This window comes from Saimiri boliviensis, chromosome 14, assembly GCF_048565385.1.
Source record: "Saimiri boliviensis isolate mSaiBol1 chromosome 14, mSaiBol1.pri, whole genome shotgun sequence".
NCBI classification, from domain to species: domain Eukaryota; kingdom Metazoa; phylum Chordata; class Mammalia; order Primates; family Cebidae; genus Saimiri; species Saimiri boliviensis.
In genome coordinates this window covers 45,382,950-45,407,061 of record NC_133462.1, presented here as the reverse complement: position 1 = coordinate 45,407,061, position 24,112 = coordinate 45,382,950, and the positions used below count along the sequence as shown (strand labels likewise).

General features: G+C 60.6%; 1 protein-coding gene across 2 annotated transcripts in view; it reads right to left on the bottom strand.

Moving 5' to 3' along the window:
- Positions 1 to 24,112, bottom strand: part of SBNO2 (strawberry notch homolog 2) — a 66,366-nt gene that overhangs the window by 8,343 nt on the left and 33,911 nt on the right. The window contains exons 1-14 of one of the 2 annotated variants that reach the window (XM_003944476.4): positions 18,173 to 23,094; positions 12,754 to 12,915; positions 10,158 to 10,238; positions 9,619 to 9,724; positions 8,913 to 9,064; positions 8,672 to 8,805; positions 8,503 to 8,593; positions 8,174 to 8,317; positions 3,470 to 3,587; positions 3,123 to 3,228; positions 2,616 to 2,769; positions 1,260 to 1,436; positions 771 to 868; positions 2 to 84 (exon numbers count right to left, since the gene is read on the bottom strand). In XM_003944476.4, coding sequence (XP_003944525.1) covers positions 2 to 84; positions 771 to 868; positions 1,260 to 1,436; positions 2,616 to 2,769; positions 3,123 to 3,228; positions 3,470 to 3,587; positions 8,174 to 8,317; positions 8,503 to 8,593; positions 8,672 to 8,805; positions 8,913 to 9,064; positions 9,619 to 9,724; positions 10,158 to 10,238; positions 12,754 to 12,915; positions 18,173 to 18,280 — 1,714 coding nt within the window. In that variant the 5' untranslated portion in view covers positions 18,281 to 23,094. Of the gene's footprint in view, position 1; positions 85 to 770; positions 869 to 1,259; positions 1,437 to 2,615; positions 2,770 to 3,122; positions 3,229 to 3,469; positions 3,588 to 8,173; positions 8,318 to 8,502; positions 8,594 to 8,671; positions 8,806 to 8,912; positions 9,065 to 9,618; positions 9,725 to 10,157; positions 10,239 to 12,753; positions 12,916 to 18,172; positions 23,095 to 24,112 lie in introns of those variants that run through there. The other variant, XM_039466194.2, reaches the window with a different exon arrangement.

The window sequence follows — 24,112 nt, the reverse complement described above, 5'->3', positions numbered from 1 at the left end:
CGTTTCCGCTTGCTCCCTGCTCCTCTGTCCCGCTTCCTCTTGGTGGACGGAAAGTGCTTCTGAATTAGTGACAGGAACACGCCTCTGGAAGTGAGACGCGGAGTTTATTCTCACATGAGAAGCGGGGTCTGGGGGGGTTGCCGGACACAGCCTGGCTCAGGACAGGGCTGGGCCTGGGCAGAGGGTCTCCAGCTGGGAGTGAGCTGGGGAGGGCAGGGGGCTGCCTGTGAGCTCTCCTTTGGCCTCCTCAGCCCACCAAGCCTCCCACACCCTGAGGAATGTGGCCAGATCTATCATGGCTCCCAGGATGGGGGTGGGGGGGGGCTAACTGGGGGTTCCCTGCAAAGGGATACCAGGCATTGGGGAGCTCTGACTCCCAGGCAATGTGGAGAGCTTGGCGGGGGCGGGCTGCTATGACCCTCCTGGGGCATTCTCAACCACCAGGGGAGAGGCTGGGGCTTCAGGGAGCTGCCAGCCCCTAAAATCTACAGCATCCCAGTTAAAACGGCATGGATACAGAAAGCCTCCTTCTGAGGCCCCGGGGACCACCTGCCGAACCCTTCAGGCCCACCACGCCTGGAGTCTACCTCGAGGCCTCTGCCTTAGACCCGAAGCAGAGCTGAAGGCCTCTGCGGCCAAGGCTCCAGTCCCAGCAAAGCCCACCCGGCACCTCCTGCTGCTGGGGCCAAGGGGCAGGGTCAGGCCGCAGGTGGCTGCAGAGAGGGGTGGCCAGGAGCCCAGGAAGGTCCCGTTCCCACCGCGACACGTACTCGGCGGCCGAGACGAAGCAGTTGAGGTGCCCGTCGTTCTCCCCCAGCACCTCCCGCGTGCGCGCCTCGCCCGTGGACTGCAGCCCGATGACCACGCACTGCGGGGGACGGTAGAGGACTGTGAGCCGCCAGCCCTGCCGCAGGGCCTCCATGGGGCTGGAACCTGCCCGTGCCAGGCCCTCGTTGGCAGCCACAGCCCTCACTCCGCTCCAGTGCCTCCCCAGGAGGAGCCCGGGCCCACCCACAGGACACACGGCCGGGTGGGGTCTGCCGGCTTCCGGTCTCGGGACAGTGAGCCGCCCACGGCGTGGTCACTGCCTGCACTCCGGTGTTCCGACACCCTGGGTGGCTTAGATGCAAGATGGGCACCAGGCGTCTCCTGCCCACCAGGGTGCAGACCCTGCCGACGTCTGGGGAGGGGCTGGGAAGGGCCCAGAAGAACGGCGGCCCGCCATCGCTGCGGGCCCAGCCGCCCTCCGAGCTGCCCACCTTGTCTCGGGCCAGCTCCTCGCGGGCCAGCTCCACCAGCCGCCGCACCTTGGCCGCAATGCACAGGTACTTGAAGAAGCGCTGGTGCGCCGACCAGAACTGGCCCCAGAGGGACTTGCGCGACTCCAGGCCGATCCAGTCAGCGGCCTGCTGGAACACGTTCAGGGCCTCGGCCCACTGCAATGATAGGTGACGTGGTGCCCCTGAGCTGCAGCTCCCGGCTCCCTGCCCGGGGCCCCGGCCCACCTGCCGCCAGCTCTGGCCAAAGCATCCCTCGCCTGGTGGAATTTAGGGAAGGACGGGGCGCTGGGGGTGAGACCTGTAAGAGGCATGGCCTCGGGCGCAGTGGCTCATGCCTGTAATCCCAGCACTTTGGGAGGCCGAGGCAGGTGGATCAAGACCATCCTGGTCAACATGGTGAAACCCCGTCTCTACTAAAAAATACAAAAATTAGCTGGGCATGGTGGCGTGTGCCTGTAGTCCCAGCTACTCGGGAGGCTGAGGCAGGAGAATTGCCTGAACCCAGGAGGCGGAGGTTGCAGTGAGCCGAGATCACGCCACTGGGCACGGCCTCTAGTTATATGGTAAAAACCCAAAAAACCAAAACACCAGTTGGGGGGCAGCTGTGCTGAAAACGGCTGGGAACCAGTGCCCAAGGCCAAAAGGCACAGCTCCTCTGAAGAACCCCCTTGCTTGAGGCCACACCATCCTTGCTTTCAACCAGGGTCTCACCCAGGTGTGATCCTGCCCAGGGGACACTGGGCCATGTCTGGGTCTGCGGACAGCTGTGGTTGTCAGGTTGGGGGTGGTCCCAGCATGGAGTGGGTGGGCTGGGTTAGGGTGGCTGGGATTCTGTTCCACACCCTAGACGGCAACCTGCCCTGGGGGTTACGGGAGATGCTGGTTCTGTGACCTAAAGAAACCAGCAAACCTCCAAAAAAAAAAAACCAGGGCGCGGTGGCTCATGCCTGTAATCCCAGCACTTTGGGAAGCTGAGGCGGGCAGATCACTTGAGGTTAGGAGCTGGAGACCAGCCTGGCCAACATGGTGAATCACTGTTCTCTACTAAAAAAAAATACAAAAAATTAGCCGGGGGTGGTGGCTGGCACCGTAGTCCCAGCTACTTGAGAAGCTGAGGCAGGAGAATGGCTTGAACCCAGGAACCAGAGGCTGCAGTGAGCTGAGATCATGCCACTGCAGTCCAGCCTGGGAAACAGAGCAAGACGCTGTCTCAAAAAACAAATAAAAATCCCTGTGACAGGACACGGCGGGCCATCACCTGATGAAGCCTGTGGCATGAGCGCAATTTCAGCAGGGAGACGCACAGGGGCCCCCGGGTCGGGCGCCCAGGCTCACCAGCAGGGCAGCACGGTTGTAGACACGCTGGAAGGCTGGGGTCAGCGGGATCTCCTCGATGCGGAAGGTGACGCCAGAGAAGCTGAGCTGGCGTGCGATGTACATGCCACTGACCTTCATGTCCATGGCCACGATCTCCATGGCGCCGACGCCCCTGCCGACGGACATGGGCCCCGTGAGACGGCCAGAGCCCACGGGGATGGAGCCACCCCGGAGCGCGAGGCAGAGCCAGGCGCAGAGAGGATAGGGTCAGCGGGTCCAGAGCCCTGGCAGCCACAGAGGAGACGGCTGGCGGCCGGGCCTGGCGGGGACAGGGCAGGAGGGGCTGCTGAGGGGCTGGCTTCCCTGGGAGTGCCGGGAAATCCAAGGCAGAGAAACTAGGGGGCCGCGTTTAGCACCACTGGTGCCGGAGACGCACACACAGCAGTGCCAGGCTTGGGGCTGATGGGCTTGAGGCCTCCTCCCACCCCCCGCCACCCTCTCCACGTGGGCGGGAAGGGGGCTCACCTCTTCTCCACAGCCTGCAGGAACTCCTCAAAGTTCCGGAAGGGTGTGCCCTCGCCCCAGATCCCCAGGCGGCTCATGTAGATCATGTTCCGAGGCTCAGAGGCACCTGTGGGGGGTAAGCTGCCATGAGTCAGCCCCCTCCCCGCTGCCCAGGAGGGCCCTGGGGGCCCGGTCAGGGGTCTACTAAGTTGGGAGTGCCGAGGAGGGGCCCCTCGCGGTTGGAACTATGGGCCTGGGGAGCGCTAGAGTGGCCTTGGGACAGGCGTAGAGGTGCACCGGATACCCTGCCCGGGGACAGCCAGGTGGACGCGGCCAGCGCGTGGGTATGTGGGACCCGCGCCACCCACCTGTGGCACTGGCGTAGACCACTCGTGCCAGGGGCAGCTTGTTCTGCAGGTCCAGCACGGCCTTGCCCATCTTGGTGGAACCGGCGTTCTTGGCTTTGTGACACTCGTCGAACACGATCTGGGGCACGCGTGGGTTAAGGACTTTCCGAAGGATGGGGCCACCCCAGGAGCCCTGGTCCTGACCACCCGAGACCCCACCTTCCAGGTGGGGGTGTCGACGCCCGTGCAGCTGAGGACTCCACAAGTGATGCCCCATTCAGAGTGGCAGCTGGCGACCACAGGGGTCGGGCAGGTGGCCCCCCACATGGCCACTAGATCAGTGTGGCCTGGGATGGCTCCTACAAGACTCTAAACACCGTGCACCGAGGATCAGGCCTCTAGAAGGGAAGGGTGGGCTGCCTGCAATGATGGCACAGGATGGAGCCGCCAGAGAAGAGTGCCTGGAAACTATTTTTGGAGAGGGGTCTTGCTCTGTCACCCAGGCTGGAGTGCAGTGGTGCAATCTCAGCTCACTGCAATCTCTGCCTCACGGGTTCAAGTGATTCTCGTGCTTCAGCCTCCCGAGTAGCTGGGACTACAGGCGTGCAACACCATGGCCAGCTAATTTTTCTATTTTTAGGACAGATGGGATTTCACCATGTTGGCCAGGCTGGTCTTGAACTCCTGACCTCAGGTGATCTGACCGGCTGAGCCTCCCAAAGTGCTGGGATTACAGGCATGAGCCACTGTGCCTGGCTCTGTTGTGAGGCTGCAGCACAGCGGTGCCATCTCAGCTCACTGCCACCTCCGTCTCTCTGGATCAAGCAATTCTTCTGCCTCAGCCTCTCAAGTAGCTGGGATTACAAGCACATGCCAGCAAGCCTGGCTACTCTCTCTCTCTGTGTGTGTGTGTGTGTGTGTGTGTGTGTGTGTGTGTGTATTTTTTGATATGAAGTCATGTTCTGTCACCCAGGATGGAGTGCAGTGGGGCAATCTCAGCTCACTGCAACCTCCACCTCTCAGGTTCAAGCAATTCTCTTGTTTCAGCCTCCTGAGTAGCTGGGATTACAGGCGTCCGCCACCATACCTGGTTAATTTTTGTATTTTTAGTAAGAGACAGGGTTTCACCATGTTGGTCAGGCTGGTCTCAAACTCCTGACCTCAGGTGATTGCCTGCCTTGGCCTCCCAAAGTGCTAGGATTATAGCTGTGAGCTATTGCACCTGGCTAATTTTTTAATTTTTAGTAGAAACAGGGTTTTAACGTATTGGCCAAGATGGTCTTGATCTGACTTTGTGATATGCCCTCCTCAGCCTCCCAAAGTGCTGGGATTACAGATGTGAACCACCACGCTCAGCCTCTGTTTTAATTCTTATTCTACAACAGAATCTGTGGTGGCCCATGCTAAAACATGGTTTTTTTTTTTTTTTTTTTGAGATGGAGTTTCGCTCTTGTTGCCCAGGCTGGAGTGCAATGGCGCGATCTCGGCTCACCGCAACCTCCGCCTCCTGGGTTCAGGCAATTCTCCTGCCTCAGCCTCCTGAGTAGCTGGGATTACAGGCACGCGCCACCATGCCCAGCTAATTTTTTGTATTTTTAGTAGAGACGGGGTTTCACCATGTTGACCAGGTTGGTCTCGATCTCTCGACCTCGTGATCCACCCACCTCGGCCTCCCAAAGTGCTGGGATTACAGGCTTGAGCCACCGCGCCCGGCCCTAAAACATGGTTTTGGGGAACACTTATTTTATGAAATAAAGTGTTGCCTGCTTAGAAAAAAAACTACACAACTATATAAACTATTAGAAGGTTGGGGGCCCAGCGTGGTGGCTCAAGCCTGTAATCCCAGCACTTTGGGAGGCCAAGGTGGGTGGATCATGAGGTCAGGAGATAAGACCATCCTGGTCAACATGGTGAAACCCCGCCCCTACTAAAAATACAAAAAATTAGCTTGGCATGGTGGCGCGTGCCTGTAATCCCAGCTACTCAGGAGGCTGAGGCGGGAGAATTGCCTGAACCCAGGAGGTGGAGGTTGTGGTGAGCTGAGATCGCGCCATTGCACTCCAGCCTGGGTAACAAGAGCAAAACTCGGTCTCAAAAAAAAAAAAAAAAAAAAAGGTCAGGCGCAGTGGCTCATATCTGTAATCTCAGCACTTTGGAAGGCCATGGAGGGACGACTGCTTGGGCCCATGAGTGCAGTGTGGGTAACATGGCAAAACCCTGTCACTACAAAATAAATACAAATAATTAGGTGGGTGTGGTGAGCTGTCGTCCCAGCTGCTCAGAGGCTGAGGCAGGAGAAGTCACCGAGCTCAGAGGGTGGAAGTGCAGGGAGCTATGGCTGGACCACGGACTCCAGCCTGGGGGACAGTGACACCCCGTCTCAAACAAACAAACAAAAAAACTGGAGGAAATAAAATGTTCTTAAATTTTTTTTTTTTTGAGACGGAGTCTGGCAACCTCTGCTTCTTAGGTTCAAGCGATTATTCTGCCTCAGCCTCCAGAGTAGCTGGGACTACAGGTACCCACCACCACGCCCAGCTCATTCTTGTATTTTTAGTAGAGAGAGGGTCTCACTGTGTTGGCCAGGCTGGTCTCAAACTCCTGACCTCAGAATCTGACCACCTTGGCCTCCCAAAGTGCTGGGATTACAAGCATGAGCCACCATGACTGGCCATGTTCTTAATGTTTTGCAGAAAGCAGTCATATGTCAAGGCTGAGGAGGGAAACCGGGGAGAACACAGACTGAACGGCCGGCCCTGCCACCACGCCACAGCTCAGCAAGGGGTGATCTCAGGGTTATCGCTATTCTGTGGATTGTTATACAGCTGCCAGCTGGGTGCTGAAGATGCCAGCAGCCGCCCACTGTTTCCGGCCAGTCTAAACGTTCTGTCTCGGCGTTGACTGAACAGCAAAGCCACGGCCATGTCCTGTGCAGGGAGCGGACGTTGCAGGCCAACATCCCTTCCTTATCTGCGTTCCGCACGACTTGGGGCCATCACCCCACTCTGGAAAGTGGCCCCTGGAGACTGAGCCACAGCAACAGGCAGGTGACCCCGGGCCACCGATAACACAGTGGCGCCCGAGACCACGCACACCCGTAAGACGGGGAAAGGAACAGCAGAGCCTGCGGGCGGGAGCCGTACGCCTGGGCGGCCTCTCGGGCAACAGCACTGCTCAGTCGCTCCCGGGCTGGACAGGCCCCACCCTGGGCTCCGTCCTGGCCGAGAGGGCCTGGCTGCCTGGGCTCCATCCCCGAGAGCACCAGTGGGAGACGCCCCAGGCCCAGCTGTTGGCAGACTGCACGACCCAGCACTCAAGACAGGACACAGATGTAGCCTCCAGAGGCACCAGTACAGTGCTACTAAGACACGCCCCTGGGGCCTCCCCACCTGCTGCTCCTCTGTGCGAGGGGAGACTGAGGGCGTCACCTTATGGGAGCTGTTGGCTGGAAGAACAAGACTCGAGCTCCAAGAGCGACATGATGGGGAGAAGGAGCTAGCTCAGGGCGGGAGGCACAGGGAGCCGGCCGGGAGCACCTCTGAGAGGGGCCTGGAGCACCTGGGGAAGGGCCTGGAGCACCTGGGGAGGGGCCTAGAGCATCTCTGGGAGCCGGCCTGGAGCACCTGGGGGAGCCGGCCTGGAGCACCTGCGGGAGCCGGCCTGGAGCACCTTCAGGGAAGGGCCTGGAGCACCTCGGGAGGGGCGTCCACTCAGGCTTTCCTGCACCTTTCAGTACCTCCACAGCTTTGGAGGACAGATGACATACTTATCTAAGTTGTTGTGGGGTTTTTAAGTTTTTGGGTATTTAGGTTAAATTTTTGCTTTTATTTCACTTTTGAGACAGGGTCTGGCTCTGGCTGGAGTGCAGTGGTGTAATCAGCTCACCGCAGCCTTGACCTTCAGGGCTTAAGGGATCCCGCCTCAGCCTCCTGGGTAGGTGGGATCACAGGTGTGTGCCACCATGCCCAGCCTTGTTTAAAAGTTCTAAGACAGAATAAGGCAAAAGGCAAAAAATAACAATAATAGCAACCTCTGATCTTCGGCTTGCTGACCACAGTGGGAGACCCCGGGGGCCTGTGCTCCCAACACCCACGCTGCTCCCTGCAGGGCTGAGCCCCAGGGCTGGGCCTGGCCAACGGGTGCCCTGCCATGCCTTTAGTGCCAACTGTCCTGGGTCTCCTGTGGGGGAGCCCCTCCCAGCTGTGGCCTGCCAACGGGAGCCCTGGGATGCTGGGGGAGAACTGTGTCCCACACTCTCAGCTGGTTGGCCCCTCCCTGCCTTGGGAAGCAGCATGGTGTCACCCTCTGCCCAAGGCATCGTGGCAAACACCACAACCGCATCTACTCGCTAGAGCCAAAAAACAAAGCCAGACCCATGTGGTGAATGACGACGGTCACTTGTGTGGGGCCCACAGGGCCGGCCTCCCAGACCAAACAGTCTTCCACTGGGAGGCCTAAACCCTGTTGGGGGCGGGTGGCCACATCCAGGGTGGTGAACTCCGGTGGCCTCCAGCCCTTCCCCAGCTCCACCTCGTCCCTCCCACTCCATCCCATCTTCCTCTCCCACCCCCCTCCTGCCCTCCCCTCCCGACCCCCACCTGTCCCTTCCCACTCCTCCATCCTCCCCTCCCACCCCATCCCATCTTCCTCTCCCACCCCGCTTCTGCCCTCCCCTCCCACCCCCTATCCTGCCCTCCCTTCCCCTGACTGGCCCCAGCAGGATACGACGCCCTCGAAGGCCTCCCCACACCAGTCCAGGATCTGTCGGAGGCGTGTGCGGTGCTGGCCACCGGCCTGGCTCTCCCCGATCAGGGCGGAGTACGTGGCGAAGAGGACGCCCTCTGAGGTAGTGGTGTCGCCGTACTTGATCTGGGGACGCACGGGGTGGGTGTGGGATAGGGGCCCAGCTCACTGGGCTCCGGGCCTGGGTCTCCCTATCTGAGGGGGAGCTGGGCAGAGCCTGCCCCGGCTGCCAGCCTGCCCAGCTGAGCAGTCCCCACTTGGCAGGGCACGGTCCCCACCTCGACCCCTGCTTTACCAAGCACAGTCCTTACCTTGCTGAGCGCGTGCACTGCGATGCCCGGGGCCTCGATGTCCCGCAGGTCACGCTCTGCGTCGTACTTGAGGTCATTGGAGACGCTGAACCTGAGGGGTGGGGGCATCAGGGGCGCTGACCCCTCCTCTTCACCCCTGCCCAGCCCCCCACCCTGGGCAGGGCCTCACCACAGTGCCTTCTTCCGGCCCCGCAGGTGATTCTCTAGGATGATTCCGGCCACCGTCCGGCCCTTGCCCACGCCGGCCCCATCACCGATGAGAAAGCCCGCGCGCTGCCTGCTGGGGAGCAGGACCTCGTGTTGCTGTGGCCAGAGGGCAGATGTTAGAGCCTGGGGGTGCTGGCCCGGCCCCTCCCAAGGGGCCTCGTTGAGGAGGGCTGGGTTGGGCTGGGGTGGGGACACGTGGTCACCTGGCAGGCGTAGGTGATGGCCTCTAGCTGCAGGGCAGACAGGGCCCCACTGTCGGAGGGCAGGGCCAGGGTGTAGGTGATGTCTGGGGGCGGGACGCTGGACAGTGTGCTGGTCTCCACCACGCGGTCTGGGTGCTGCTTCCCGATCTTGGCTGGAGGGGCAGGGACCAGGGCGAGGTAAAGGGTGTGGCTAAGGGGCGGGGTCAGGGCCGGTTATGGCCAGCTGGGTGGGCCTGGGGCGTGACCAGAGCTGGCTGGGCGGGCCTGCAGGCGTGGCCAGAGTTGGCTGGACGGGCCTGGGGGCGTGGCCAGGGCTGGCTTGGCAGCCTGGGGCAAGGCCAGAGGTGGCTGGGCGGGCCTGGGGCGTGGTCAGAGCTGGATGGGCAGTCTGGGACGTGGCCAGAGCTGGACGGGCAGTCTGGGGGCGTGGCCACAGCCTGCTGGGTTGGTTGGGGACACAGCCAGCGGCTCGAGGAAAGGACAAATGCATAAAAATCTTCCCAGTGCCTCTGACGTTCCTTTCACCTCCGCACTCTGGAAACCGTTACAAGCCCGGACTGTAGAACCTGTCCCCAGGGCTCTCTCTGGCCTTTCCGGAAGTTTCAAATTCCCCCTGTGGGCTGTGCGGGCAGTGGTCCCCTGCGGGGTCTCGGTCCCATGGATGGGTTTGGACCCGTCTCGGGCGGGTGCGGCTTGGGCCACTCACACTTGGATGGCACGTAGTCGGCATAGGTCTCCGTGTGCCCCAGCTCCTCCGCCTCCTCCTCCTCAGCCTCGTCCTCCTCCTCTGGCTGGCTATGCCCAGTCTGCTCCTGTGTGTATGGCAGGAGCTCAGTGCAGACTGTAGGCCTGACCAGCCATGGACACTGGCCTCCCCCAGGGGCAGGGGCCAGGCTGACCACGGGCAGCTGAGTGGCTCAGGGGTGGGAGATGGCTCTGTCTGCCTCTGCAGTAAGGTGTGCTCCGGCGCCTTAGTGCCCCCAGGGCCGGAAAAAGGCACTGTGGTGAGGCCCTGCCCAGGGCGGGGGGTGGGGAGGTGGGCAGGGGTGAAGAGGAAGGGTCAGCGCCCCTGATGCCCCCACCCCACAGGTTCAGGGTCTCCAATGACCTCCGTCTCTCCCTAAAATGGGCACTCCCAGCTTCTAGGCTGGCCTAGGGCCCCTCACGCTGGAGGTGCCTGTGCTGAGCTCTCTCCTTAGGTCCTATGGGAGGGCAGGGGAGGGAGCCCAGCTGGGCCCAGCTCACCTGGTAGCTGACAAGAAGTGGGGTGCTGTGGGAGGGCAGAAAGTCCTCGAAGGCTGGGAATGGCCTGCTGAGCGGGAACAGCTGGAGGGGGAGCAGGAGGTCAGCCTGGGTCGGTCACGGCAGGCCACAGCTGATGGTCTTCCAGGCCCGGCCACCAGAGGGAGGCTCCCAATGCCTCCTGTTCACTCCCCATCCTCACTCCCTGGGCCCTGCACTCCTGCTGTTCTCAGGGTGACCCTGGTGCCTCCCAAGCCTCCCCAGTGGGCACCTCCCTGGGGCCTGAGGCTCTCGCCCCTCCTGGCCAGCACCTGGCAGCCTTCCCACTGATGCCTGGGGTGCCTGGAGTGGCCTGGAGGAGGGTGCCCGGCCAGGTCTGATGGACAACAGACTTGGTCCCGAGGGACCTGGCAGGAAGGCTGTGGATGGGGGTCTGACAGGACTGACCCACTGTGTGCCAGATCCAAGCAGAGCACGAGGCACTTGGGGGTCTGGAGGGGGAAGAGGAGACAGAGGCAGACAGGGCGGGTGTCCCTGGACCTTGTCCCTCACCTACTGGCTCCCAGCACACGCTGGGTAGCCCAGGTTAGTAACACACTCCCCAAGGGCTCCCGTGTGTGCAGTCCCTGAGGCCTCTCAAAGGCAGCGGCTCTTCTGTGAAGGATGGAGCCAGGATGCCCGCCACACAGCCACCAGAGGACCCTTCCCACTGGGGCCTCACTCTGGGGAGAAGGACTGCCCAGAGCCTCACACCGCTGCACCAAGGTGGGGAGCACTGGCCTCGGGGAGCTGAGCCCAGGTATAAGCAGCCAGGTGTGCCCCCCGAGGCTTCCAAACTGACTGGGCGTGTCAAGCCTGTGAATGGGCGGGTCAGGGGTGGTGTGGCCTGTCATGCCCACTGTCCAGACCGACCCCAACAGTGAGGCAGGGTAGACCTGGGGATGCATGACTAGGGGACGGCAGGGTCCAAACTAAGGTCTGTGTGATTCTGGAAAATACCCACTCAGAAAAGCAAAAATCCTAACGGTAACATGAGCCATAAAAAATCTGAACATGAATTTTTTTTTTTTTTTTTTTTTTTAAGACAGAGTTTCACTCTTGTTGCCCAGGCTGGAGTGCAATGGCACGATCTCGGCTCACCGCAACCTCTGCCTCCCGGGTTCAGGCAATTCTCCTGCCTCAGCCTCCCGAGTAGCTGGGATTACAGGCACGTGCCACCGTGCCCAGCTAATTTTTGTATTTTTAGTAGAGACGGGGTTTCACCATGTTGACCAGGATGGTCTCGATCTCTTGACCTCGTGATCCACCTGCCTCGGCCTCCCAAGGTGCTGGGATTACAGGCGTGAGCCACCGAGCCCGGCCTGAAGGTTTTAAAAGAAAGTGAGACCGTGGCACAGGAAGATTAGAAACACTACTGAAAGTTTTGAAGACAGTAGAAGCTTGGCACAGGAAGATTAGAAACCTATACTCAGTTGCCTTCTCCTTTTTAAAATTAACAAAACACAAACAAACGCCACGCAGATTCCTGGAAGGCTGAGTCACCATTCCCGGTGGGGCTGGTGGGGCACCGGGTTTCAGATGCCCTTGAGCCATCTGCAGCACGCCAGCTGGGCCCTGGCCTCTTTCCTCATGCCCTGCTTAGAGCTGTGAGCCAGCCGGGAGGGCATGGGCCTCGGGCTGGGTGAAATGCCCGCTGGGCCTCTGTGCCGGAGGAGTCATGCCTGAGCTGCCCACCGTGGCTGCAGGGTGCTCTGAGGCTTCCTGCCCATGTCCCCAGGCCTGTGAGTTCTGCTGGTGGAGTCGTACCCTTCCTGAGGGCCCGGGGGAGCGGCCTGTGGGTGTGAGCCCACCACCATGCAGGGAGCATGGGGAGGCTGGTGTGGGCCCTCACCAGAAGGCATTCAGCCCAGACACATGTCCAACGTCCACTCCCAAAGTCTAGAAGCTTCTCTCCTGAACAGCCCTGGATGGGGGAAGGGGCTCCCCAGGCCTGGCTCCCGGCCTGCCTCCCTCACACCTCACACCTCCACGGTGCGGTGCTGGGCATGGGCCCTGCTCCCCTACGACCCTCCTCTAGGCCTGGCCCGCCCAGGTCCTCAGGAGGAGCTTCTCCGAGGCAAAGCCCAGCCCCTCAGCCCCCAAGGATGATGTCCACCTCCCCGCCACCCCGGGACAGGATTCCGCCAACCTCGCCCTCTCAGCTCCCACCTAGCCGAGGACATGGCCACTGCTGACCCTGGCCCCATGGGGCTGGCAGCCACGACAGGTGCTATTTTTCTGCCTGGACAGCCACATGGCCTGGGCCCGCTGGGCACTGCCTCTCCGGGGGCCCTCCCTGGCCCCTCTCGGGTGGAGCTGTGCTGGGCAATGCAGGGCACTGGGCAGCATCCTGGTCCCCCCACTCCTTGCCAGGAGCACCCGGGTGTGGCAGGCACAGACATCCTGGACACTGCCTCCTCATAGTCAGGGCACGAGAGGAGCCTCACTTCACCACCTCCTCCACACCCTCGGACGGCGCTGACGGTGATGGCACAGCCATTGGCACGAAGAGTGGGAGAGGCTGAGACCGCCGGACCCTGTGGGTCCCGGGGGCACTGACCTTATCGTGGGTGGAGGAGGCAGGGTTCTCGTCCCAGATGGTGGACACCTGGGTGAGGCTGTCGGCCGGCAGGAACTCGGGCATGTCCGCGATGTCCGACAGGGAGTCCACAGATGAGGAGAAGATGGAGATGTTGGAGAAGTCCTCAAAACAGGGGGAGTCCTGGGGGAGAGGGCGCGGCCGGTGACGGGGCGGGAGACACCGCAGCCCCCACACACTCATGGGACACACCATACCCTCCACACGCTGGAACACGACGCAGCCGTGAAAGGAGAGAGGCTCTGTCTCCGGCCACAGCATGGATGAACCCCTAGGACGTCACACTCACTAAGGGACGCCAGATACACTGTGTGGTCCATTTCTTTTTTTTTTTTTTTTTTCTTTGGAAATAGAGTCTTGCTCTGCCACTCAGGCTGGAGGGCAGTGATGCTGCAGCTCACTGCAGCCTCCGCCTCCCAGGTTCAAGTGATTCTCCTGCCTCAGCCTCCCAAGTATCTGGGACTACAGGCATGTGTCACCACACCCGGCTAACATTTTGTATTTTTAGTAGAGACAGGGTTTCACCATGTTGGCCAGGCCAGTCTCCAACTCCTCACCTCGTGATCCACCTGCCTTGGCCTCCCCGAATGCCGGGATTACGGGTGTGAGGCAGCATGCCTGGCATTTGTACATCATTTCTCTTTTTTTTTTTGAGACGGAGTTTCGCTCTTATTGCCCAGGCTGGAGTGCAATGGCGCGATCTCGGCTCACCACAACCTCCACCTCCTGGGTGCAAGCAATTCTCCTGCCTCAGCCTCCTGAGTAGCTGGGATTACAGGCACACGCCACCATGCCCAGCTGATTTTTTGTATTTTTAGTAGAGACGGGGTTTCACCATGTTGACCAGGATGGTCTCGATCTCTTGACCTTGTGATCCACCCGCCTCGGCCTCCCAAAGTGCTGGGATTACAGGCGTGAGCCACCGCGCCCGGCTGCCTGTACATCATTTCTAAGTCAAGGTTTTCAAACGCCAGGTGGCATCACGTCTCATGCCTGTAATCCCAGCACTCGGAGGCCAAGACAGAGGATCGCTTGAGCCCAGGAGTTCAAGACCAGCCTGGACAATATGGCAAAACACCGTTTCTACTAAAAATATAAAAATTACCCGTTTTCACGCTACTAAGGCAGACTAGAAAAAAAAAAATTAGCTGAGTGTGGTGGTGCGTGCCTAGCAGCCCAGCTACTCAAGAGGCTGAGGTGGGAGGACCTGAGCCCTGAGAGGTCAAGGCTGTAGTGACCTGTTACTGCACAACTACACGCCAGCCTGGGTGACAGAGCAAGACCCTGTCTCAAATAAATAAATAAATAAATAGGCGCGGTGGCTAACGCCTGTAATCCCAGCACTTCAGGAAACCAAGGCAGGCAGATCACCTAAGGTCAGGAGTTGGAGACCAGCCTGAGCAACACGGTGAATCCCCGTCTATACTAAAAATGCAAAAATTAGCTGGGCGTGGTGGTACATGCCTGTAATTCCAGCTACTTGAGAGGCTGAGGCAGGAGAATTGCTTGAACCAGGAGGCGGAGGTTGCAGTGAGCCAAGATCAAGCCATAGCACTCCAGCCTGGGTGACAGAGCATGACTCTGTCTCAAAAAAAAAAAAAAAAAAAAAAAAAAAAAAAAAAAATCATGCTCATGCATGGCTAAGGCAAAAGAAAAAGAAGAAAAAAAGCATCGGGCATGTGGAAGGGGCGCTGCCCCTCCCTGGCGCCTATGGGCTGTGTCCTCCTCACCTTCCTGCTTGCTTCTGCCCACCCTGTCAGATCCAAGCACCCAGTCACTGATCACTACGGACATTTGGGAACCTGGCCCCAGCCAGAGACCCCACAGCACCTCTGGGATGGGGTGTCTGTGCTGCCCACCTCAGGCCCAGAGCCACTGAGGGTGCGGCCCCCATACCCCAGGCATGGCAGGCGTAGCCCACCTCCCAGAGCCTCTGGAGGCCCCAATGGGCAGAGGTGGGGGGCAGCTCCCCACACTGAGCCCTCCTGACACTGCCCGCCCAGGCTGCGGAGGGCCTGGTCACACTGACCTGTGGCCTGGACCCTCCGAGGAAGAATTTCCTGGGCAGGGCCGGGACCCCGGGGCTGGCCAAGGCTGCAGCCAGGACCAAAGGTGAGCTGCCATCGGCCCCGAGCCACCCAGACCTTGGTGGTGTGGGGGGCACTGGCAGAGAGGAGGAGCGCTCCCCCAACCCAAACGCGTGGGCCACACAGCGAGTCTCCCTGGAGCTCAGCGTGGAAAGAGGAAAGGGACCTCAGGCAGAGACACCTGCCCCACACCCTCGCCAGGTACCCTCGGCCCAAGAGGACAGGACCACAGGGCCCTCCCGCCCATGGTCTTCCCCCCAAAACCCCTGCCCAGTCTCAGGAAACATCGGACCAACTGAGGAAAACACCTGAGCGATTACTCCAGGACGTCCACACCACCTGACCAGCCCCAGACCGCCCAGTGCATCTGAAACACAGGCCTCTGAGAAACCGCTTCGGCCACAGGAGCCCGAGGAGATGCCCAAACACCACGTGGGGCCCTGGGCGGGAGAGGACATGGGGGAAACTGAGGAAATCCAAGCAAAGTGTGGGCCTCAGTAGCTATCGGTAGCGTATGGATGTTGGTTCATTAGCCGTGACAGCCATAGCAGGGAGAGGGAACCATAAGGAGCCAGGAGCAGGGGGCGCGGGACTTTCTGCACTGTCCTGGCAGCTTCTCCTTTGTTCTATTTTTTCTTTTCTTTTTTTTTTTTTTGAGACGGAGTTTTGCTCTTGTTGCCCAGGCTGGAGTGCAATTGTTGCCCAGGCTGGAGTGCAATGGCGCGATCTCGGCTCACCGCAACCTCCGCCTCCTGGGTTCAGGCAATTCTCCTGCCTCAGCCTCCTGAGTAGCTGGGATTACAGGCACACGCCACCATGCCCGGCTAATTTTTAGTATTTTTAGTAGAGACGGGGTTTCACCATGTTGACCAGGATGGTCTCGATCTTTTGACCTCGTGATCCACCCACCTCGGCCTCCCAAAGTGCTGGGATTACAGGTTTGAGCCACTGCGCCCGGTCTCTTTTTTTTTTTTTTTTTTTGAGACGGAGTTTCGCTCTTATTACCCAGGCTGGAGTGCAATGGCGCGATCTCGGCTCACCGCAACCTCCGCCTCCTGGGTTCAGGCAATTCTCCTGCCTCAGCCTGCTGAGTAGCTGGGATTACAGGCACGCGCCACCATGCCCAGCTAATTTTTTGTATTTTTAGTAGAGATGGGGTTTCACCATGTTGACCAGGATGGTCTCGATCTCTTGACCTTGTGATCTACCTGCCTCGGCCTCCCAAAGTGTTGGGATTACAGGCGTGAGCCACCGCGCCCAGCCCTCTCCTTCATTCTAAAACAGTTTGAAAAGTTAAAGTCGGCTGGGCACGGAGGCTCACACCTGTATTCCCAGCATTTTGGGAGGCCGAGGCAGGTGGATCACCCGAGGTCAGGAGTTCAAGACCAGCCTCGCCAACATGAAGAAACCCCGTCTCTACTAAAAATACAAAAATTAGCTGAGTGTGGTGGCAGGTGCCTGTAATCCCAGCTACTTGGGAGGCTGAGGCAGGAGAATTGCCTGAACCCGGGAGACGGAGGTTGCAGTGAGCCGAGATCGCCCCATTGCGCTCCAGCCTGGGAGACAAGAGCGAAACTCTGTCTCAAAAAAAAAAAAAAAAAAGAAAGAAGAAAGGAAAGTTAAAGTCAAGCCGCGCATGGTGGCTCGTATCTGCTATTCAGGAGGCTGAGGCAGGGGGATCACCTGAGCCCAGGTGGTCAAGGCCACAGTGAGCTATAATTGCACCACTGCACACCAGCCTGGGAGACAGACTGAGACCTTGTCTCAAAAAAAAAAAAAAAAAATTAAAGCCAAGCCCAGTGGCTCATGCCTGTAATCCTATCGTTTTAGGAGTCAGGGTGGGAGGATGGCTTGAACCCAGGAGTTTAAGACCAGCCTGGGCAACACAGCAAGACCCCATCTCTACAAAAAATTTTAAAATTAACTGGGCATGGTAGCATGTGCCTATAGTCTCAGCTACTCAGGAAGCTGAGGTGGGAAGATTGCTCAAACCCAGTAGGTGGAGGCTGCAGGGAGCCGAGATTGTGCCACTGCACCCCAGGCTGGGTGACAGAGCAAGTCCCTGTCACAAACATAAACAAATACAAGTGAAAGTCTACTAAGGAGGGGGTGCTTGCAGCTCTCAGGTCCTGAGAATGAGAATTCTGGGCCCTGCACCCCTCCCTGTCCACTCCTTCCCGGCACAGCCCACCCAGCCAGGCACATGAGCCCCTGATGGCTTCCTCTCTAGCAGGTGCTGGCTGGAGCCCTCAGCAATTAGGGGCAGGGGAGACAGGGCTCCCAGGGGTGAGCCCTGCTCACGTGTGGGAGGCTGAATGGAGCCAGATCAGCTCCATCCGCACCTCGGCTCCATCCTGAGCCCACATTTGGACTTGACTCCTAGCAGCCACCAGCTGACCTCAGAGACAGCCCGAGTCCCATACATGCCTGTGTGTCCCTCCGCGGCCCCTCCAGGCTGGCCGAGGCAGACAGGCGTGGCCACATGCCCCACCCACCCTCCAGCCTCGGCTCAGCTGACCTAGTGCCTCTTCAGAGAACCCAGCCCCTCGGGGGTGACACTTGCACCCCTCCCCATCAGCCCCTGGTTCTGGGGCCCCAGGGAGGGCCGGGCTGCCTGTTGTGGTTCTTGTCTCTGAAGCAATTCAGGAGCCCCTGGCGGGCTGAGCGGGGAGCTGGCAGGATCTGACTGCTCGCTTCCAGCTGACACGGCTCCCCCTCCCCTGGGAAGCCAACTCCAGAACTGACTCCAGACCCGATGTGCTGCCCCTACCCCATGCTCTGGGACCCACGGGGAACCCCAGAGGCACAGGGATTCTCTGCCTGTGCCTCCAGAGCCAGCCCTCACAGAGCCCACCCAGCCCCCACTCCCCAGGTAGGTCCCACGAGACACCCAGACCCCCCCACCTGAGGCTTCTCTAGAGGAAAACGACGGCTCTGGGGGGCCCTATCTGGGAGGCAGAAGGAGGGGAAGCAGCCCTCCCAAGAGCTACTGCCACTGCCACTGAGGGCCCCTGCCCAGGTGCGGCTGAGCCTGCCCCCCCACTCCACCCGGGTCCCCCAGCCTAAGCACAGAGTGCCGGAGTGCCGCTCCCATCCCCAAGTCCTAAATCTCTGCCTCGGACACTTCCGGCAGATTCCCTCTCACCCAGAAGAGACGGACAGGGAGGGCTAGGGTCTGGGCTCCGGAGGGGATTCCCACTGCTTGGCAGGTGGCCCGGCCCTCCTAGATGGGAGTCCCACCTCCCAGACCCCTGCCCCCGAGGGTCTCCCCCATCCTGGGAAGGGGGTTTTACCTTGTTCAGAGCCTCGAACTGCAGCCAGAACTGCAGCTGGGACATGGTCCCGGCGCTCGGGGGGCCGGGGGTCCCCCTGGAAGGGCCGCCCCGCAGTGGTTCCCTCATGACCGCGGCGGTCCCAGCACTGGGCCGGCCGGGGCAGACTGAGGAGGCGGCTCTCCGCCCGGCTGCATTTGCATGTCGGTTTAGTCACCGCCACTGGCGCCTGCTTCCTCTAAGGCCGGGGCTGACTTTCAGGAAATGATGCCGGCCAGTAAGTCAGGGCAATTACCGGCAGTGCGAGAATTACTGTACGGGGCGGATCTGCCACAGGCGCTGTCAACATGTACCCCCACCTCGTCCCCTGCCACTGGGCCGGCCCCCTCTGGGACACCGGGGAGGGCGCAGAGTGCCCAGGTGGGCATGGGCCTCAGTTTCCCCAGACTGCAGAGAGCTGGGTTCCTTTCCACGAGGACCAGCTGCTGTTTCTGGTGCCCCCCACTAGCCTGGGCCCTTAAGCCACAGGCAGAGAAACAGGCCCGGACAGCCCCTTTGGTCCCAGCATGGCCCCTCAGACCAGGCGTGAATCCCCAGACCTTCACCTAGCACCCCACCCATACCAAGTGTACCTCGGACCCTGCTGCGCCCCACTGGGGGCTCTCCCCATCCCCCCTCTGCGGGTTGAGGCCCCCGAGAAGCCCCTGCCGCTGAAGCGAGGCCCATCCTTGCTCCTTCCCTCTGTCCACGCCCGGGGGTTCAGCAGGCTCTGCGGCCTCCCCTGACCTGGGGCTGGTGGAGGGAGAGCTGAGCCTGAGCCCTCCTCTCCAGGTTCTGGCCGGGCCTCAGCCCCCTTGGCATAGCAGCAGGAACAAGCCGTAGGGCCTGGGAGAAGAAAGTCTTCGTTTAGGAAGAAAATGAAGTGGCAATGAGGTACCTGCCGGGGTGACCCCTGAGATGAGAGCCCGCGAGCACCACCGCTCCCACCCAGCTGTAGGGACCCTGGGCCACGGGGAGACCCCTGGGCTGAGCATCCTCCAGCACCACCGCTCCCACCCAGCTGTAGGGACCCTGGGCCACAGGAGACCCCTGGGCTGAGAGCCCCCAGCTCCACCGCTCCCACCTGGCCATGGGAACCCTGGTTCATGGATTACAGGAGCCCAGACACTGTGGGCAGACACCTGATCGGACATCACACTCTGACTCACAGGCGGTCATTCCCTGTATCCCTGGAGGAGCTGGGGGACCCCGGGTCTGCGGTGGGAATGGGCTGGGCTGTGGGAAGACGGACCCATCTGCCTGTGCTCAGCGACTGAAGCTGCTGAAGCGGCAGAAACTGTGTTTCCCATGAGACCGAGACCGTGCAGGGGGCCACAGTACCTCTGTGACGGGGGGAGGGGCCCTGCCCTGAAGGAAACTGTGCCCCAAAAGGCCTGGGGAGCCCATGGCTGGGCCAGAGGGGTCAGGACAGTTCTGGGCTTGTGGGATCCCACTAGGGTTCCGAGGGGAGAATGGGACCAGGGGGCCCTCAAACCCCGTGGAGTGGCAGCGGTGCCGCCGAGCACTCCGCTCCCTTGGCTCGCCCTGTTCTAGACCTGCAGGCCCCGCACCAGCCCCACTGGGGCCCTAAGACCCGGCACCAGCAGCCGTGGAGGCTGGCAGAGATGGTCATCCACACCCCTTGCCAGGACCCATCACCTCCTGGAAGCTGGGGGACAACATAGGTGAGTGAGGCTGGAGAAGGGGCCCCCTGCCAGGAACCCTGCCCACCATGGAAAACCACCAATGGCGGAGAAACTCATGGAGACACGCAGCTCAGCTGCCAATCACAGCCACCCGAGGCGCCCACACCAGCTCCACGAGAAAAGCCCATGGCCACGAGTGCTGCGGAGGACACGGGGCAGCCACCACAAAACCCGTCCTGCAGCTCCTCAAAGAAGTGAATGTGGGAGTAACAGTTAACCCAACAGCTACGCTCACAGGTGCACATCCAGGAGGACCCACAGCCCACGACCGCTTGGACCCACAGCGCACAGGAGCTCAGGCCCACGCCTCACGACAGCCCGGACCCACAGCCCACGACCGCTTGGACCCACAGCGCACAGGAGCTCAGACCCACGCCTCACGACAGCCCGGACCCACAGCCCACGACCGCTTGGACCCACAGCGCACAGGAGCTCAGACCCACGCCTCACGACAGCCCGGACCCACAGCCCACGACCGCTTGGACCCACAGCGCACAGGAGCTCAGACCCACGCCTCACGACAGCCCGGACCCACAGCCCACGACCGCTTGGACCCACAGCGCACAGGAGCTCAGACCCACGCCTCACGACAGCCCGGACCCACAGCCCATGACCGCTTGGACCCACAGCCCACAGGAGCTCAGACCCACAGCTCACAACAGCCTGGACCTACAGCTCACGACAGCCTGGACCCACGGCTCACAACAGCCTGGACCCACAGCCCACGACAGCCTGGACCTACAACTCACAGGAGCCTGGACCCATAATCCATGACAGCCCAGACCCAGAGCCCACAACGGCCTGGACCTATAGCTCACGGGAGCCCAGACCCACAGCACACGACAGCCTGGACTTATAGCTCACGACAGCCTGGACCTACAGCTCACAGGAGCCCGGACCCACAGCTCATGACAGCCCGGACCCACAGCTCACGACAGCCTGGACCCACAGCTCACGACAGCCTGGACCCACAGCTTACAGGAGCCCGGACCCATAGCTCACGACAGCCTGGACCCACAGCTCACGGGATCCCGGACCCACAGCTCACGACAGACTGGACCCACAGCTCACGACAGCCCGGACCCACAGCTCACGACAGCCTGGACCTACAGCTCACAGGATCCCAGACCCACAGCTCACCACAGCCTGGACCTACAGCTCACGGGATCCCGGACCCACAGCTCACCACAGCCCGGACCCACAGCTCACGACAGCCCGGACCCACAGCTCACGACAGCCCGGACCCATGGCTCACGACAGCCTGGACCCACGGCTCACGACAGCCTGGACCTACGGCTCACGACAGTCTGGACCTACAGCTCACGGGAGCCCGGACCCACGGCTCACGACAGCCCGGACTCATAGCTCACAGGAGCCCGGACCCACAGCGCACGACAGCCTGGACCCACAGCTCACGACAGCCTGGACCTACAGCTCACGGGAGCCCGGACCCACAGCACACGACAGCCTGGACCTACAACTCATGACAGCCTGGACCTACAGCTCACAGGAGCCCGGATCCACAGCTCACAACAGCCTGGACCCACAGCTCACGGGAGCCCGGACCCACTGCTCACGACAGCCCGGACCCACAGCTCACGACAGCCCGGACCCACAGCTCATGGGAGCCCGGACCCACAGCTCACGGGAGCCCGGACCCACAGCTCACGACAGACTGGACCCACAGCTCACGACAGCCCGGACCCACAGCTCACGACAGCCTGGACCTACAGCTCACAGGATCCCGGACCCACAGCTCACGACAGCCTGGACCCACAGCTCACCACAGCCTGGACCTACAGCTCACGGGATCCCGGACCCACAGCTCACCACAGCCCGGACCCACAGCTCACGACAGCCCGGACCCACAGCTCACAGGAGCCTGGAGCCATAGCCCATGACAGCCCAGACCTATAGCTCACAGGAGCCCAGATCCACAGTTCAAGACAGCCCGGACCCACAGCTCACGACAGCCTGGACCTACAGCTCACGGGAGCCCGGACCCACAGCTCACGGGAGCCTGGAACCATAGCCCATGACAGCCCAGACCCATAGCTCACAGGAGCCCAGATCCACAGCTCAAGACAGCCCGGACCCACAGCTCACGGGAGCCTGGCTCCTGCAGTGTGGTCCCCCATAGAGGAACGGAGCCAGCATGGTGAGCCCATCCACGCACAAGAACACGAGTCAACCGTGAAAAGCAGCGAGGCTCTGACCCAGGCCACAGCAAGGACGCCATGCTCAGTGAGAGAAGCCAGACACAGAAGGCCATGCACTGTGTGATGCCATTTCTACGAAATGTCCTGTCCTGGACAGGAATCCAGAGAGACAGGAGAAGCATTCGGGTAACCAGGGGCCAAAGACATGCCGGGGAGTGGCAGCTGATGGGAACAGGGTTTCCTGTGGAGTGATGGAATGTTCTGGAACTAGACAGAGGTAGTGGTTGCACAACTCTGTGAATAGATTTTTTTAAAGGGTAAATTTGGGGCCAGGCACGGTGGCTCACGCCTGTAATCCCAGCACTTTGGAAGGCCGAGGCGGGTGGATCATGAGGTCAAGAGATGGAGACCATCCTGGTCAACAAGGTGAAACCCCGTCTCTACTAAAAATACAAAAAATCAGCTGGGCATGGTGGCGCATGCCTGTAATCCCAGCTACTCGGGAGGCTGAGGCAGGAGAATTGCCTGAACCCGGGAGGTGGAGGTTGCGGTAAGCCAAGATCGCGCCATTGCACTCCAGCCTGGGTAACAAGAGCGAAACTCTGTCTCAAAAAAAAAAAAAAGTGTAAATTTGGCTGGGTGTGGTGGCTCACGTCTGTCATCCAGCACTTTGGGAAGCTGAGGTAGGCAGATGGCTTGAGCCCAGCAGTTCAAGACCAGCCTGGGCAATATAGTGAGGTCCCATTGCTACAAAAAATACAAAATAGGCCGGATGTGGTTACTCACATCTGTAATCCCAACACTCTGGGAGGCCGAGACGAGCAGATCACAAGGTCAAGAGATCGAGACCATCCTGGTCAACAAGGTGAAACCCCGTCTCTACTAAAAATACAAAAAATTTAACTGGGCACGGTGGCGCGTGCCTGTAATCCCAGCTACTCAGGAGGCTGAGGCAGGAGAATTGCCTGAACCCGGGAGGCGGAGGTTGCGGTGAGCCGAGATCGCGCCATTGCACTCCAGCCTGGGTAACAAGAGCAAAAAACTCCGTCTAAAAAAAAAAAAAAAAAAAAAAAACCTGGAAACCAAAGGAACACAGACTTTGACTTGCTCCCCAGGCGTCGGCGTGGCAGCACAGGCCGGGGTCCCCGGACCAGGTCAGGCTGAGGAGAGGCTGCGCCACCTGGGGACCTGCTGGGCACCGCCCCCACCCACCTCCGGGACCCTGCACCACGGTTCCTGTGGCCTAGTCTGTGCCTCTGTCTCAGTCCAGGATGCTCCCCTCACTGGCCAGGCCTGTGGCAACGCTGACCGAGGCCTCCGTGTAAGCCTGGCTGAGTGCCTGCTGCCCCAGCCCTCACAAGAACCGTGCACTGCAGGTGACGCAGCCCTGCATTATGGTGAGGGAAACTGAGTCAAGGGGATGCAAGGGGCTCCCTCCCCACAGCTGGGGGGCAGGCAGAGAGAAGAGGCTTCCAGGTGGCCGTGGGGCACAGGTGGCAGGCACTCCCCAGCACTGCCAGTCCCCGGCGGCTGCCAGTCTCCGGTCCCTCGGGCAGGCCTGGTCACTAGAGTGCCCCGTGCACACCTGAACTGTATCCCCTAAGTGGATGATCAAGTCCTGGCGCCTGGAACCTATGAGTGTGGGGTTACTTGGGAATCTGGTCTTTGCAGATAAGAGAGGTTAAAAAAAAGGCCACAATGGCCAAGGGGGTGATCCGTGCCCAGTGTCCTCATATGCAGGGGACACAGCCCCGGGGAGGAGGCCGCAGGACACGGAGGCAGAGACACCAGCCATATGGCCACAGCCAGGGGACGCCAGGAGACCCAGATGCCGGAGGGGTGGGAAGGCGCCTCCTCTGGAACCACAGGAAGGAAGGAGAGGGGCCCGGTCTGCACCTTGACTTTGGACTTCCAGGATTCAGGGCTGGGAGAGGACAGAGTCCTGGCCTTTTTTTTTTTTTTGAGATGGAGTTTGGCTTTTGTTACCCAGGCTGGAGTGCGATGGCGCTATCTTGGCTCACTGCAACCTCCACTTCCCGGGTTCTAGTGATTCTCCT